General features: G+C 32.5%; 2 protein-coding genes across 6 annotated transcripts in view; both read left to right on the forward strand.

The window, feature by feature from the left end:
- Positions 1–858: 858 nt before the first annotated feature.
- Positions 859–9,258, forward strand: LOC122571816 (acidic leucine-rich nuclear phosphoprotein 32 family member A). 2 transcript variants are annotated; one of them, XM_043736010.1, is made up of 8 exons: positions 859–1,199; positions 5,549–5,692; positions 5,866–5,985; positions 6,078–6,190; positions 6,279–6,385; positions 6,491–6,564; positions 6,731–6,821; positions 7,066–9,258. In XM_043736010.1, exons 1-8 carry the CDS (start codon positions 1,152–1,154, stop codon positions 7,125–7,127), a joined length of 759 nt encoding a protein of 252 aa, XP_043591945.1. In that variant the 5' UTR covers positions 859–1,151; the 3' UTR covers positions 7,128–9,258. The 2 variants fall into 2 exon arrangements, with proteins under 2 accessions (XP_043591945.1, XP_043591944.1); XM_043736009.1 differs by lacking the exon at positions 859–1,199 and adding an exon at positions 2,412–3,782.
- Positions 9,259–10,111: 853 nt separating this feature from the next.
- Positions 10,112–14,986, forward strand: part of LOC122571672 (amphiphysin) — a 148,681-nt gene continuing 143,806 nt past the window's right edge. For all 4 annotated transcript variants that reach the window (XM_043735726.1, XM_043735728.1, XM_043735729.1 and 1 more), the window contains exon 1: positions 10,112–10,317. In XM_043735726.1, coding sequence (XP_043591661.1) covers positions 10,249–10,317 — 69 coding nt within the window. In that variant the 5' untranslated portion in view covers positions 10,112–10,248. The remainder of the gene's footprint in view (positions 10,318–14,986) is intronic.

Raw genomic sequence — 14,986 nt, forward strand, 5'->3', positions numbered from 1 at the left:
ATAGTAATAAATTTTAAAAAGTCATATTTATATAATGTCTACGTATTTAAATGATATAGTATTAATGATATCGATATTACAAAAAATTATAAAGAAAATATAATAAACATAAAAATATAAAAATTGTATGCAATATATGAAATTCTAAATTTATATTTCATTGACAATACAAATTTCATATATAAATTATATGTATACTAAATCAAAGCTTTTAATAATATTATACACTGTAATCACAATTGCTATTATTAATTTGCCGTGTGTGTATATTCTACAAAAAAATTAATATGTAATGAAAATAGTAAATAGCAATAAATTGAATATTAAATAAGAGAAAGTATGAAACATATTTCAAATTATTTCGTCTTATCGATATATGAATTTCGATACCAAGTTCGATATCTCGCATATGCAATTGTTTAATATCAGTTAATATTAATGGATACTAGAACAAAGAGCATCGGTTCATTCCAACGCCAAATTATCAGTTGTTCATAAAATTACGTCGGATTTTCTTAGGTGACGTTACGTAAAATAAAGTAAGCATAAGGAATCTCATAGTCTAACACGAGCGCCGGAAGCTTCAACATGATTGCGGTAACGGGTGCAAACTACCAAATTCTTCCATCATTAATAAAAAAGAGACAATTTGTGTATTAGTTTTGAAATTGAGTATCTGGATTGATTAAGAAAGGAACGAACGTTTAAATAGAAAAGCGTTGGAGAGCTGTACGAATGAAAATTCTCTTGGTCTAATTAGATACATAAAGGAAATGAATTTAGGCGCGTTAAAGTGAAGTTGCGTAAAAGGCCGCGAGATGTTAGCTCGATCGGTGCCGCGAGCGAACAAAAGAACGGGATTGGTCGCTTCGAAAGTAGTGCCAGACATGTGTTTCGTTTCCCGCCTCGTGGGTTGTTATTGTGTGGGGGCCCCGCCAGTCCGGTTAGTCGAGTGTAGCGAGCATAGGGCCTAGGCCAGAATCGAACTGCCGTTGGGTTGGCTCCTCGGAACGGTGGTGGCTCTGTCCGACTAGTGACCGACCGTGGTCCGTCCGTCATATTCCCGGTTTGAAAGCAAGGTTGCGACGAGTTGTTGCGACGCAGGAAGGTGTAGTGATCTGTGTACGAAGTTAGAAACGGGTTTGCCGGCCATGGAGAAGCGAATAGAGCTCGAAAAACGGGGAAGGAACCCCGGTGAAGTAAGCTGAACCCCACTTTATTTTATTGTACTGCTTTGCTCGACACGAGACCGATACCGCGGGTTGTTGCGTGCTTGGTGTTCTATCATGCACAGGTCTGAGAGCGGGTGCAGAGAGAGAATTGTGTTCCCTCGCGCGACACCGACACCACGCACTCGCTCTGCGGCACGCCACTGGCTTCTCGAAGACGCACGAGAACTCGGATTTCTTGACGGTGACCGCGTGGCTCCGACGATTTATCGGGCAAGAAGACGTGTTCTCGATGCCGACACGAGATGCTACGATTATCATAAGAGTAACAGGCATGGCGTGGTTCGCTTAAACGGCCTGTTTCCTTCATTTTTCATTACTTCGTCTCTCGACATGACGCGTTTTCTCCTATTGCTTCCCTCTCTTCGTCCCGATATTTTATTTCGAGTTTGTACTCTGTTATCGTGTATATCTTTTTACCAGATTCCCGGAAAATTTGAAGAAACTGATACAGTTAGGAAAGATTCTGAGTTGCCAGTTGTATCGTATAAGCTGGAAAATTGAGAAACTCGAAAGCTGATTGGTTCTCTGAATTGAACGAATAGTTGATCAACCAATCGTTTATCAAATTTTCTCAAGTTTTTCTAGCGTACGGAGCTTTCTATTGAATTACGAAGTGTCCCTTATCGCGCCGCAGATGTTATTACGTTCATAGAGAAAGCACTATACAACCCGTAGCTAAATACATTTGAACTTGAATTATTTTATTTACTATAAAACCTATAGTATTATATATACTACATCTTGCTGATTTGTGATGTAATACATCGTAGAATTAGCGTCGTTGGCATAGAAAGTAAAACATGTTTAATCAATGGAGATATTGCTCTTTGCAATGGCTGATTTTTTGTGCTTATTTCGATCAATTTAAGGAAGTTGAACAAAAAATATTTACGCAAATATTAAGTATCTAAACGGGTAGTAACTCCATTGTTATTTTCATAACATAGTTTGCATCGGTTACAATACCAATAATTAATTAATTTTTGAAAACGTATTCAATAATTTCGTAATTAATCAGTTGTATATTGTTTCTGAAATTTTTTTTCTTGAAAAAAGTATTCGAATTAAAAAATTTCTAGCATACCTTTCTATTATTAATTTCAAAGAGAAATTAATTTTTTGTATTTAGGTTCTAATGTCGTATAAACACGCGTTTCCCAATTAGAACGTTAAAATAAATTCGATAAAATATTTTCTAGACGATTTTTCGTGTAATAATTTTTCTGTAACAGATTTATCTTAAAAATATTTTGGAAAATGTGTGAAAATAACGTTGTTTTTTTAGAAAGTTCCTCTATCAATATAGTACTGTATTATTTGTACGTTTCCATAATCGATAAATCTCTTTGAGAGAATCAAGTAATTTCAAACATAATCGTTTCTTATTTAAAATGCCATGTTATACGCAAGTCGAGTGATCAAATTATAGCGTGGCGTGGCTGTCTCTAGGAGCCTCTCTTTTTAAACTACCGTGCATCGTACGTGTGTTCCTATTAACAGAGGCAACCACGTCGTAGCAGATCGTTTATACGGCATTTTAGAAAATTGTTTGTTTCAAATATATTACAATATCATTAGCAATGTGCTTCTTCGTTGATCTTATGTACAACGCAATAGTGAAGTACAAAAAGGCTTTGACAAGATGGTGCCCCTTTCGAACGAATTTCGAAACATATGCAACCTCATATGCATCTGCTGACAAGTTACGGGTGCTTACACATAAAGTATTATGTCAGAACTTAACAGTCCTTTGACCGCGATTTTCGGTATTCCAAGAACGTTAAATCCACCAAGGTCAAATGGAAACTTGAACTTGAAAGAATTTACCAGACAATAAGAACCGAAGATTGTATTTTGCATCGTAATTCATTTCTTCGTTACAGATACGTATATCAGTTGATTTGTTTCTTTCATGACAAAATTGTAATTGTAGTTAATATATGAGTCGAAAACCGAATATAATTAATGTAAAATGTGATACTATTTATAAACTACCGTGTAAAACTCGAAAGGTATATCTATTACATGCAATCTGGCTTGAAAAAACAATAAATCGTGAATCGTATTTTACGCTACAATTCTCTTAACAATAAATATTCTTTTACATCGCCTTTAATATAGGTTTAGATATACATAAAAACGTAATTGGAATTGTTAAATTAACATAGTGACATTTTTTTTTTAATCCGTGCCATATTTTATACGGTCTACATATTTTTTCACAAGTGGTAAAAGTATATTATGTAAATCAATTATCAGCGGGAAGAGTTGTGCGTGCCATGAGGTGCTGCCATGAGATGCGCGTGCGAGTGAACGTCGCCATTGTCTTCCGGTGCGCGCGAGTGTATTCTTATTGACAATTAGATTTGTCTACATTTTTTAAGATAGCATATGTTCTAAGGTTATTTCCAGCCATTAAAATGTATACGAACGATGCTGAACCGATCATAAGGTTTCTTATGTATCTAATCTCCGATAATGTCTTATGGCGTATTACTGATCACTGTGCAGCCATCTTGGACGAGTCCACTCTGTCACCAACTGACACGCGTACGTTCTCGAGCAGTAAAAAAATCGAAATAATCATTTTTCACATCTTTACCTTGCATTACGAATTTCATTACAACAATTGAGCAACACTCGACACCATTATCTAGATTTTTCGATACATTAGAGTATAATACATATGCGTGGGCGTTTGCATCACGTTAACCACCGGCGTTGCGATGCAGTTTATTCAACAGTGCCGTAGCTACTATTTTACGAGCTGTTCCATAAAAAGCAACACGATTTCATATATCATGTTTCATTAATATCAAGTGAAATTTCTTAATTAATATTGTTCTTAATATTTTTCAAAAACAGTTTTTCCGTTTAATTTAAATATTGATATTAACAATAGTAAATATATTTCTTATTAATAATCGACTTAAATATGTTAGGAAAAATAAACTGCAAATTATTATCAACGATACGAAGATATAAGATTTTATTTCAATTTTTAAAAGTTTCATTATAAAGAAATTTCTTTTCTTTATACTATTTTAAGAATTTTGCATTTCAAATTATCATTTTAATGTACATATCAAACAATCTCTTAACTATTTTCTATGAAATAAGAACATATGTTTTTCTTAAATCAATTTAATCTCAAAATTTCATCAAATATTTCCTTCTATCCATCTCTTAGTTAACTTGTAGCTGTCATTGATCCGCTCCTATAAGCCACGACAACTTCTCGTAAACGCTTCCACTACGATCAGTGCAACGCACGGCGCAGCCAATCAGCCGGCCGGTCGGAATGTCGGGCAGTGAATCTAAGATAAGGACATGCGACGAGGCTTCGCGTGAAAGCGGTTTGTCGTCACTAAAATTTGCTACGCAGCGATATATTCGGCTTTATTCAGAATTTTATTCGAATTTTATGAAGTAGCGATTAACAAATTTTTTTTTTCATTTACTATGTAAAATTGTTTCAGACGATTATATTATAGTAAATAGAATATAGCCTTAATTATATTTTTAATATGTAATTTCAAATTTTAGATAAAACAAATTGTATCGAAATTCATTTCAATTTGCGATAAGGAATGAATTTCGATAACATTAGAACTTGAAACTACTCGGATTCGCTTGTCGCGTGCCGCAGTCAGTACTTATCGCTTGCCGGCTTTTCTGATGCCGCTAAACAAGACGCGTCGTGCACTCTACTACCATCACCCCTGTATCCCGGGCGCCCCCTCACACTCCCCCTCCCTGTTTCTCCTGTCTCCTTTCTATCTCCCCTCTCTCTTCACCTTTCTCTTTCTCCGATCAATAAAATAGCCCATCTCCCGCGAAAGCTTATCGTTCGTTTGAATTTTAGCGACTATTACCTTTTTCATATATCACCAACTTTTCGTATTCACGCCTTCATTATATACTGAGCTTACAAATGTAATTCAGAATGCAATAGTCTCGTCGTTTATATGGACAGTTTCTGTAACCAAAGCTGTTCCTTAATCTTTGATATTCATTATTTCATTAATCTTTGTACAATTTATTAAATTTTAAGTGGTTAATGCAGAAACTATATACATAGAAATTTATTATTTCTAATTAGGAAATTTTTATTTATTTTTGGCTTTTATCATTTGTATATAAAGTTACGTTTATTGTAAAATATCGTTATACACATTTATTTTCAATAAACGGAGACATATGGTATCTGTGGTACAATTATGAATAGAATATGATATACTATTTTTGTAATATTTGTAATTTACCTACTCTTGTACTTTAGTACGATACTTATAAAAAAGTTATTATTTTTTCAGATCAAAGAACTTGTTCTTGACAATTGTCGGAGCACGCATATAGTAGGTCTGACAGATGAATTTGTTGCATTAGAATCACTAAGTCTCATCAATGTGGGTCTTACCAGTCTAAAAGGCTTCCCAAAGTTATCAAGTCTTAAAAAGGTAAGCAAAAAGCATATCTATTATTGTTATCTTAAATGTAATCTACACAGTAGTTATTTCTTGCAAACTTTTAAGAATAACATATAGTGGCACATTTTATATCTTAAGTAAAATGCAATGTTGAATATAGAAGATGAATTGAAATAAATACAAATTACTATTATTTCTTATAGCTGGAACTTAGTGACAACAGAATTTCTGGAGGTTTAAATCTTCTTCAGTCAAGTCCCAAGTTAACTCATCTCAATCTTAGTGGAAACAAGATCAAAGATCTTGATACACTTCAACCTTTAGTAAGTTTTATTATCTCAATTTTATATATATGTATATAGGATAGCTTTTTGTGAGTATCAATAGACATATTAAAAATTGTTTTTCTTTGCAGAAGGAGTTTAAAAATTTAAAAAATTTGGATCTCTTTAATAATGAAGTGACAAATTTGGACAATTATAGAGAGAAAGTTTTTAGCCTTATTCCCAGCCTTCGATGTCTTGATGGGTATGTAATGATAAGAGTTGTTTCATTTGTCTGGTTTGTTTTTTGTTAATGCGTTAAAAGGTAAATTTAAAAATATTATGTTATATAGATTTGATACAGATGATTGTGAAGTAGATGACAGTGAAGGGGAGGATGATGAAGTAAATGGAAATGAAGATGGAGATGGAGATGCTAATGAAGAGGATAGTGAGGAAGGTTAGTTAAAAGATGAAAATTAAGTTAAAGATTTATTAAAATAACAAAATAAAACAAAGTGAAAAAAGAGATTTATGTTTTAATTACAAATATATAACTTTCTAGTTTCAGATGAAGAAGAGTTTGTCTTTGAGGAAGGTGATGTAGGATTAGAAGCTGTATACAAGGATGGTCTTGAAGTAAGTTATTCATGTTTCAAACTTTAGCTTTTTTACTATATATAAAATGTAATAATTTCGTTATAAATTACATTTTAATTTAAAGATGCTTGTAATGAATTATTAATGTTGCAGCTTTTCATAACTTTTGATTAATGGGTGCATTTATTTGATCGTTATAATATAGGATGAAAGTGATGAAGATGACTTCCTCTGTGATGAAGAAGAAGAAGAAGAAGATGATGACAATGAAGATGACGAACAGGACGAAGAAGAAGGTAAATAAGTTTTTTGATTAAGATAAATCCATTGGTTTTATTGTCGTTACTGAAATATTAATCTACTATCTTAAATATTTTATTATAACTGCCATCTATCTATAACTTATAACTGTCATATAAAATACTTTAAATTGAACTATATCATTCTATCTCAAGTAGTCTTTCCTATTATTTAAAAAGGAAATAATTTTCGTAGAGTATAATGCCATCAATTTTATTACTTTTTTATCGCGTTATATAGAGTCGTCTCCTGCTCGAGGTAAGAAGAGAAAACATGAAGATGGGGGAGACTCAGGAAACTAGAATTATAAAGAGCAGGCTTCTGATTCTGTTGAATGAGTGTAAAATTCATATAAATAATAACAATAATTGAGACGCCGAGTGAACATCTGGGAATCAAACCAATTGACCGACCAATGACAGACTACAGTTAGTGGTGTGAATTTATCAGTAAATCATTGACTGACGAATTGTCTGTGGAACAACAAACGATTACCATTATGGAGAAGAGAAATGTGAATGAAAATGAAAGAGGATATTGATGGCATAAGATAGGACTGCATTCCAGCTGGGCACAGCGCGTTTTAGTTATACTAACAATATTTTATATAGAGTATATAGTTAGAGTATTAGTGGTGTTGTATAGTGGGTGAAAGATCACATATTGAAGGACTTGAAAAAAGCAACAATGGAGTTTTACACTTGAAGGAGCGTATTTGTCTGTTAGCTCCAGTCGGCCAAAGGCTGGTCACGCTGGAATGCAGTCATCGTTAATCAGTACTAAGGTTACATAAGTTACATTTTAAATACATTATTATTGTACCATGAATAAGTATAGCGTAAATGAGGAACAACTTTTGTACAGGTTTACACCATACATTGAGGTGCATTATGCCTCTGTGATTTTTGGGACAGAAAATAAAGAGATAAATATATGTTGCTCATACATTGAGCTTATATCTATGAAAGACGTAAGATAGGAATTTACATCATAAGAATGAATAAGTAAAGAAAAAAAAGTATGTATATTTCGTTTATTAGAATAATAATAGTGTTTGAAATGTATAATTGGTATGAACAAAAACAAATCAGTTTAGCACATAAATGGTATTTTAGTATTTTCTGTGTTTCATTGTTTTGATATAAGTTAAATAGTTTTGATATTTTTCAAGATATCTTGAAAGGACTGCGAGGTAATATAAGAACACAATTGATATTGTGGTATTCTTGTAATTTTTAGTAAATTTTAAGTTCCAGGTGTTTATATATAATGGCATTATGCCGCAAATAACATGGCTGTTAAGATTATTGTTATTTACTTTTGGGCATTCCATGTGCTACGTGTTATGCTCTAATATGAGAAATTCATTTGATTAATGACATCATTGTAATATCTTCCCGTTTACAGTTGCAAGCATTCAGTTGCACTGATTAAATGTTTTTTTACATCAGAAAATCCGTAGAATTTTTTATGATCACGATTGAATTACTTAATGGATGTGTATTGTTTATATGTAACAAATCACTAAATATTGGAATATGATATTAAACATAAAGAAAAGAATCAAAATTACTGTAAATCAATAATAACCTTTAATTTCTGTCTCTGAAGTTACCATAGCGCTGACACATCTCGTGATGATTAAAGTGCGAAGTTAATGGGTAATGATTATTAATATTATTATTAATATTAAATTACAATTATGATTTTTAAAAAGTAACAAATATTTACACTTGCGCTTTCGCACTTTTGAATTGTATTTAAAAAAAAGTCAGAAACGCAAAATTTAGATTAGAGTGGAAAGATAAAATATCGAGAAATAGGCGTAAAAGTAAAAGATGGATCAGACGATGTAGTTAATGGTGAGACTGTAGCAAGTGGATTACTGGACGGACTACCAATTAACTACGTGATCGTGAGTATGGATGGGAGTGAAATAGCGAGTGAGAGTGCAAGAGAAGATCGGTTTTATAAGAAAAAAATTATGGTAGAGTCGAGGATCTGGCGCCTCTTTGTCGCCAGTTTGGTTATGGCCTTATCCAATTTTTCCAAGACTAAAGCAAATTTATATTAGGTACAATGAGTATATTACATGTACAGGTCCAAATCTGTAAATTTCCAATCTGCAATTTGTAATTGCGGCTCGCGCGGATGTATTAAAAGTTAAATTATAAATAATTAAAAAGTTAAATTATAAATAATTAAACATCCCGCGCGTCCCGCGACACATACACTTTTGTCAATTGCAATTTTGGATAGACCATTTACGTAAGGGAATCTATCACCTTCTATTATCAGATCTATTACATCTCTGTATTGTCTGTCTGTTCCGTTGTTAAAGTGGATCTTTATCATAACGTTTGTTTATTTCGAGCAATCCTCATCACAAAATAAGAAAAAATAATTTATTAATAAAATCATTTACAAATCAAGGATGATGTGTGATAAATATTATTAATATGTTTTCCACTCTCTATATAATCCATATTTATATATATAAAATATTAAAGTTTTATTTTTTCTTTTATTTTCCTCTGTAATTCATGTAATATGTATATGGCATCTATATATATATATACATATAACGAAGATGTAAGCAGTAAGAAATATTTTGATTTTGAATATAAAAATCATAATAATTAAAATCTTAAATATTATATATAGTTATGACTTTTATATTCAAAATAAAAACAATTTTGTTTTAACGTTTTCGTTCTTTCTGTGTCTGAAATCATTTATATAACTAATAGTTGAAATATTTAAAGTATCACTCAATTAATTTTATAATTTAGGTTTAATTTTGTTTTTAATCTAAAAAAAGGGTATTTTTATGTGCATTAATTTATAAAAATGTATTATAAACATGTTTATACTACTCATATAACGTTTAATATACATATATATATAAGTATATTTGTTTTGACATTATTGTAACCTTATACACATAATTAAATACTTATATCATTACAGTATACGTATATAAAATTTATAATTCTTAAGAATCCATTTGGATAGTAGATTAATAAATTAATATTTGAGAAGTTTGTACTAAAGTTTTCAATCGTATAATTAATGTATATTTAAAGTAATTTTTCGACTTAGTATGCTAAAATTAGTTTCAAGTAAATTTTAATCCTATTGGATTTTTTTCTTTCATCTATCTTTACCTTTGTTCTACTGTATCAACAGGTAAAATACGCGAGAGCATGTACGGTGCTGCCAATAGGCGACGCCCTGTGAAAGTGCGGTAATTCACGCTCGGCGCGCAGTTTCGTGTCGAGTCTTCAGTGTTTCTCCGCGCTTCCGTTCGTGCGTTTAGGTTGTGGTTCGTCGTGGAAGCGAGTAACGTCGGTTTCGAAGTTGAAATTAGTGTTTTGCGGAGAGAAGTAACAAAGTCATCGTTTTTTAAGTAACGTGAAGAAAATGGCTGAAAGTAAGGGTGCGTTGATTGCGAAAACAGTGCAAAAACATGCAGGCAGAGCGAAGGAGAAGGTAAGTGCTACGAAAAGACATACATACATTTGTACGTTCGTAACAGGTTTCTTCGGAGAGCATGTCAGTCCTTTGTACGCTGCGAACAAAATTGTGCTTTTACAAATCATTTCAACTCTCGGTGCTACATATTCTATGTTTCAACGTGTTTGAAAGAATGGATATTGCAGTATGTAGCCTCATAACCCCCCAGATAATCTACTTCGTTCGTATAAGGTTGTAAAATTTGACATCTCACTGACAACATGTACTTGTGTATTGTAAGAGATGCTGTATCCGAATCTGCGAAAAAGCCGGTAACAATTCGTTGGATTTTCTTGTCGCTCGTACAGAGGTGACTTATATAAGCGGTAAACATGTACAAGTTATGTAGCAGAGTTTCATTTAAAATGACAATTATGCAACTCTTGGGCCTAGTTCAGCGTGGTAATGCATATGTTATAGGTGCATCTTCAGTGTTAGTCCGCACACTATTCAACGAAATACGTTATTGTAAGCTGTAGATTATCACGTGACACGAATATTTTACTCTCTGTCGAATGCTTACATTTTCAAACTTGCGAATTTCTTAAAATAGAATGAGCTACAATTCCGCCAGTGAATATAATCTTAGTCTTTGAAATCTTTTTTCCGTTATGTATTTTTTCAAAATTATTTTTTTACATCGTATTATTATAATGCACGTGTCAGCATATATCTCAGTTCTCGGAAATTACAAAAAATCGAGTTAATGTAATAATACGCTATACACTTCGTCGGTGTATTTTACCGAATTCTTCTTATAATATTATACGTTAAATAATTAAATTAAATACATTAAATCTATTTGCACGTATTCTCTGCAATTAGAAGTAAAGTTGTGGTTTCTACAACGTTTTATATTATATAACCGATTCCTGACAAGAGTTGTTTTATTTTTTAGGAGAAAACGGATGACATATCATTAGTTTCGTCCAGTTTGTACCTAACAATACTGTACGGTACTACATGATACACGTTAGTACGTAACGCTTGCATTAAAAACGTGTATTGAACGCTGTTGGCCAAAATTTTTATTACTCAGGTTTTACTGTTATCATATATTCTGCCGCATCGGTAAAAATTATGAATAAATTGAAATTTTACAATTTAGACCTTGAGCCAACATTTTTAAAAAGTTTTTCATTAATAGACTTGCCATTATCTTTGAATATAATGTAACCTTTTCGTCTAATGGATTCATCGTATTTAAACTTTGGGAAAATATTTATTAATGATGTGTAAGTTTCACTTATGCGATGTGTTATTATCAATTATTTCGAATTTAAGTTTCATTAATATATTTGTACGCTTAGGTAACGTAAAATATACATAAATATTATATTAAATGATTCAATATGATAAATTTATCACATTTATTTGTGATTTATTTATCAGTTATCACATTTTTCAACAACTTGTTTTCTTTTAATATTTGCCTGTTTTATCGAAATTTCCTGATTAAATTATAAGAAGTTATTGACCCAATGTAAAATGACCTGGAAATTAGTTGATGATAGGGAAAGATCGTTACACATACACCGTTAGTCTCAACAGTATTTACCTTCCCTGTATTATCACACATTTAGAGATTTTATCAATATACCTTTCACGATTTCCTTATAACATTTATGTATACAATTGATGGTGGAATTGTATCATTGTATAAAGTAAATAATGGATATACCAACTTAATCTAGAATTTCGTTTAAAACTATAGTTTCTTGTAACGCTTTTTATGCACAATATAAATGCAGATTATAGTACACTACAATTATAATAATATGAATAAAAATGTCCTACATATAATAAAAGTTGCAGAACAGATTTGTTATGTTTATCAGGAAAACGTATAAACGCTATTGTACAAAGATATCTATTGATCCTACTTAATTTGTTAATAAATAAAAGTAAATAAATTAAATCGTTGTTTTGTTTTTCCACTCAAAGTAATAAAGTTTTTAAACCAATTTCTCCAAATTTCATATAATTGTAGCATCTGGATGGAAAAAAAAATAGTAGAAGAATTATCCAGCAAATTCCCATTCGACATTAAACTGTGACAGTTTAATAACGTAAATCAATTAAAAGGAAATAACAAATGAAGCGTCTCGTTAACGCGACTTGGTTTCATAGCATGTTAAGAACATCTTTATATGGAAACAGCGTTCTTTAAAGGTTGAGACGAAGTGGGTCATTATATAGGGTACGCGAGTACATAACTTGCAAGGATCATTGATTCCTTGGAAGCGCGCTCGTTTTGCGTTTAGATTTTCAACGAAGGAAAACACGCCGTTGGTATTTACCTGCGATATACCGTAAGACCGTGTAATTCGTAGGTGTCTTAACTTGCTTTCATGATGGTGGTTATACAGACTTATCTGGTAGAACCGGTCTATGGTATTGCCATGCTAGGGCTACCACTCTCGTCCGAATCGGCGAGTAGTTTTCAATTGGAAAAAAAAAAAAAGATGAGAAAATCGAGTTTCCATTCGAAAATTTGTACTTAAAAATCTGTGTCAGTCGACGAGATTTAAGGAATGAGAATCGCCGATTGGTCTTTAATTTATAGTCGGTAAAATTAATAAGCAACTATTTAAACTATACGACGTCGTGACTTTAGAGAATGAAAAATGTTTTACGATAAGAAAACGAATTTAAAGAGGAGCGAGAAATTTTTTTTGTTAGAAGAATTAATTATAAGTTGTAACACTTGCAATGAGAATTTATTTAATTTCCGGTCTTTTAACTTTCTATAGATCTCGTTGGAGAGTTTTGATGATATTAGATAAGATCATATTGAGAAGGTTGACGAATGCCTCTTCTGAAAATATGGTTATCTTCCTCTTTTAGATAACGAGCAGTCAAAACGTTCTAAAGTTAAGTAGCTCTTCAAGGTATTCTGCGTGAAACCTTTCTAAGACTTTTCGTATACTTCGAGGAAGCTCCGTGAAAGGATTTCTTCTCGTCGTATCTGCTTCTTCATGCACAGATGGGTCATTAAATGCGTAATTAATATTCATACGAATATTATTATTTAATACGAAACATCTTATCGTATTATCAAATTGTCAGCGACATGTTCGAATAAAGTTGCAGAGTAATTTTATTCAAATTCAATAAAGTTGCAAAATTATTTTATTCGAATTCGGTGATATTCAGCGATAAACATCTAATGTAATATGTAATAATCTTCCAAATAAATGAGTAATAAAGATACGAACATTTCTTCACGATAAAACTTCTATTTGAATTTACCGTATCAAAATAAAATACCAAAACGTAATATACTTCCCAAATTCCTTTTAAAAGTCCCGAGGTCACTTTGCTCTCCGTATGAATTGCTGATGTTATTTTCAAAATTTTCATTATGGCCATTGGTAAACTTTGCTCGAAAACCTTTCTAAAAAAAAAAAATTGAGCATCGTGTTAGCTGTACACGAGATCACCATACGTTCACATTTAATACTGTACTAACAGTAATAAACTAAAGTAACAAAACTATACCTACTGAAAGTAAGAATATCATCGTCTAAAGACCTAAAGTCTTTAAACAGGATTTTATCCTGTCAGTTTACGTTTACGAGCAATTGTCAAAGGTACGTGACATTTATGAAAAACACGTGATTTTTATCTAAAAAATCTAACATCGATAAAATGCGTTCAGGCGAACATTGAGAAATTAGCGTTCTCGATGACCGGACAGGCTTAGGTGCTTTTTCATACGGCAAAGTTGTACAGATAAGCCAGGATCGATGTTTGAAAGAAAGAAGGGACGATAGATTCGATCGCGAGAGCATTGGCACTCGAACGTAAAAAGTTCAGCGAGTCACTCGAGGCGAGGAAAGCCAGTGCTCCTATGTACTAGAAACCGAAGACCATTAACACAGCAAACGATGTTGCGCCTTTTCTCGTGCTGTAGAAATGCGGCGTATCGTGCACTGTATCGGAATTTAGCTTAGCATTTGCACGAGTGCCGGTGAAACTGAGAGGACGATTGGTCGTCTGTAACGAAGATGGAAAAACGAGAGTCGAATGTGACCCGTGATCCTGTGAAGGACGACAGAGGAACTTCAAATAATCGGTAGAAATTCGTAAGCTCGATCGCGTTCTGCAATCGCATGATATTGGCTTGGTAACTAAGTGATTGCGGATTTTGTCATTAGATGATATTGACAAAGTATGCCATATTACATTCACATTGCGAAAACAGATGCCACCAAACATCCTAATACTATCCTAAACTATGGAAACTAGCACAGGTCATAATGCTACCTAAACCAGGCAAAGACCCACACCAAACAGCATCTTACAGACCAATATCGCTACTTCCTGTTTTCAAAAATGCTAGAAAAAATAATATACGTCCGCCTAAAACCACCAATAGAGAAGGAAAAATTAATTCCGGACCACCAATTTGGATTCAGAAACAAACACTCCACGATAGAGCAAATGCACAGGCTCATTAATGAAATAATACTAGCATTAGAAAACAAACAATACCGTACAGCCCTCTTTATGGACATCGAGAAAGCATTTGACAAAATAAACCACGAAAGCCTGCTACAAAAAATCAGAAAACAATTCCCGGAGCAAATATACCAATTAATAAAATCCTACTTAAGCAGCAGAACCTTCGTAATAAAAATCA

The sequence above is a fragment of the Bombus pyrosoma genome, linkage group LG10, assembly GCF_014825855.1.
Source record: "Bombus pyrosoma isolate SC7728 linkage group LG10, ASM1482585v1, whole genome shotgun sequence".
In the NCBI taxonomy this organism is placed as follows: Eukaryota; Metazoa; Arthropoda; class Insecta; order Hymenoptera; family Apidae; genus Bombus; species Bombus pyrosoma.

What these genes read in the sequence shown, in the direction of transcription:
- LOC122571816 (XM_043736009.1), top strand. Translation starts at nt 3,711, where the DNA reads ATGTCTTATGGCGTATTACTGATCACTGTGCAGCCATCTTGGACGAGT. An exon ending in TTGATACACTTCAACCTTTA is followed by an intron (nt 5,986 to 6,077) that starts GTAAGTTTTATT and finishes TTTTCTTTGCAG; the next exon opens with AAGGAGTTTAAAAATTTAAA. An exon ending in TGAAGAGGATAGTGAGGAAG is followed by an intron (nt 6,386 to 6,490) that starts GTTAGTTAAAAG and finishes ATAACTTTCTAG; the next exon opens with TTTCAGATGAAGAAGAGTTT.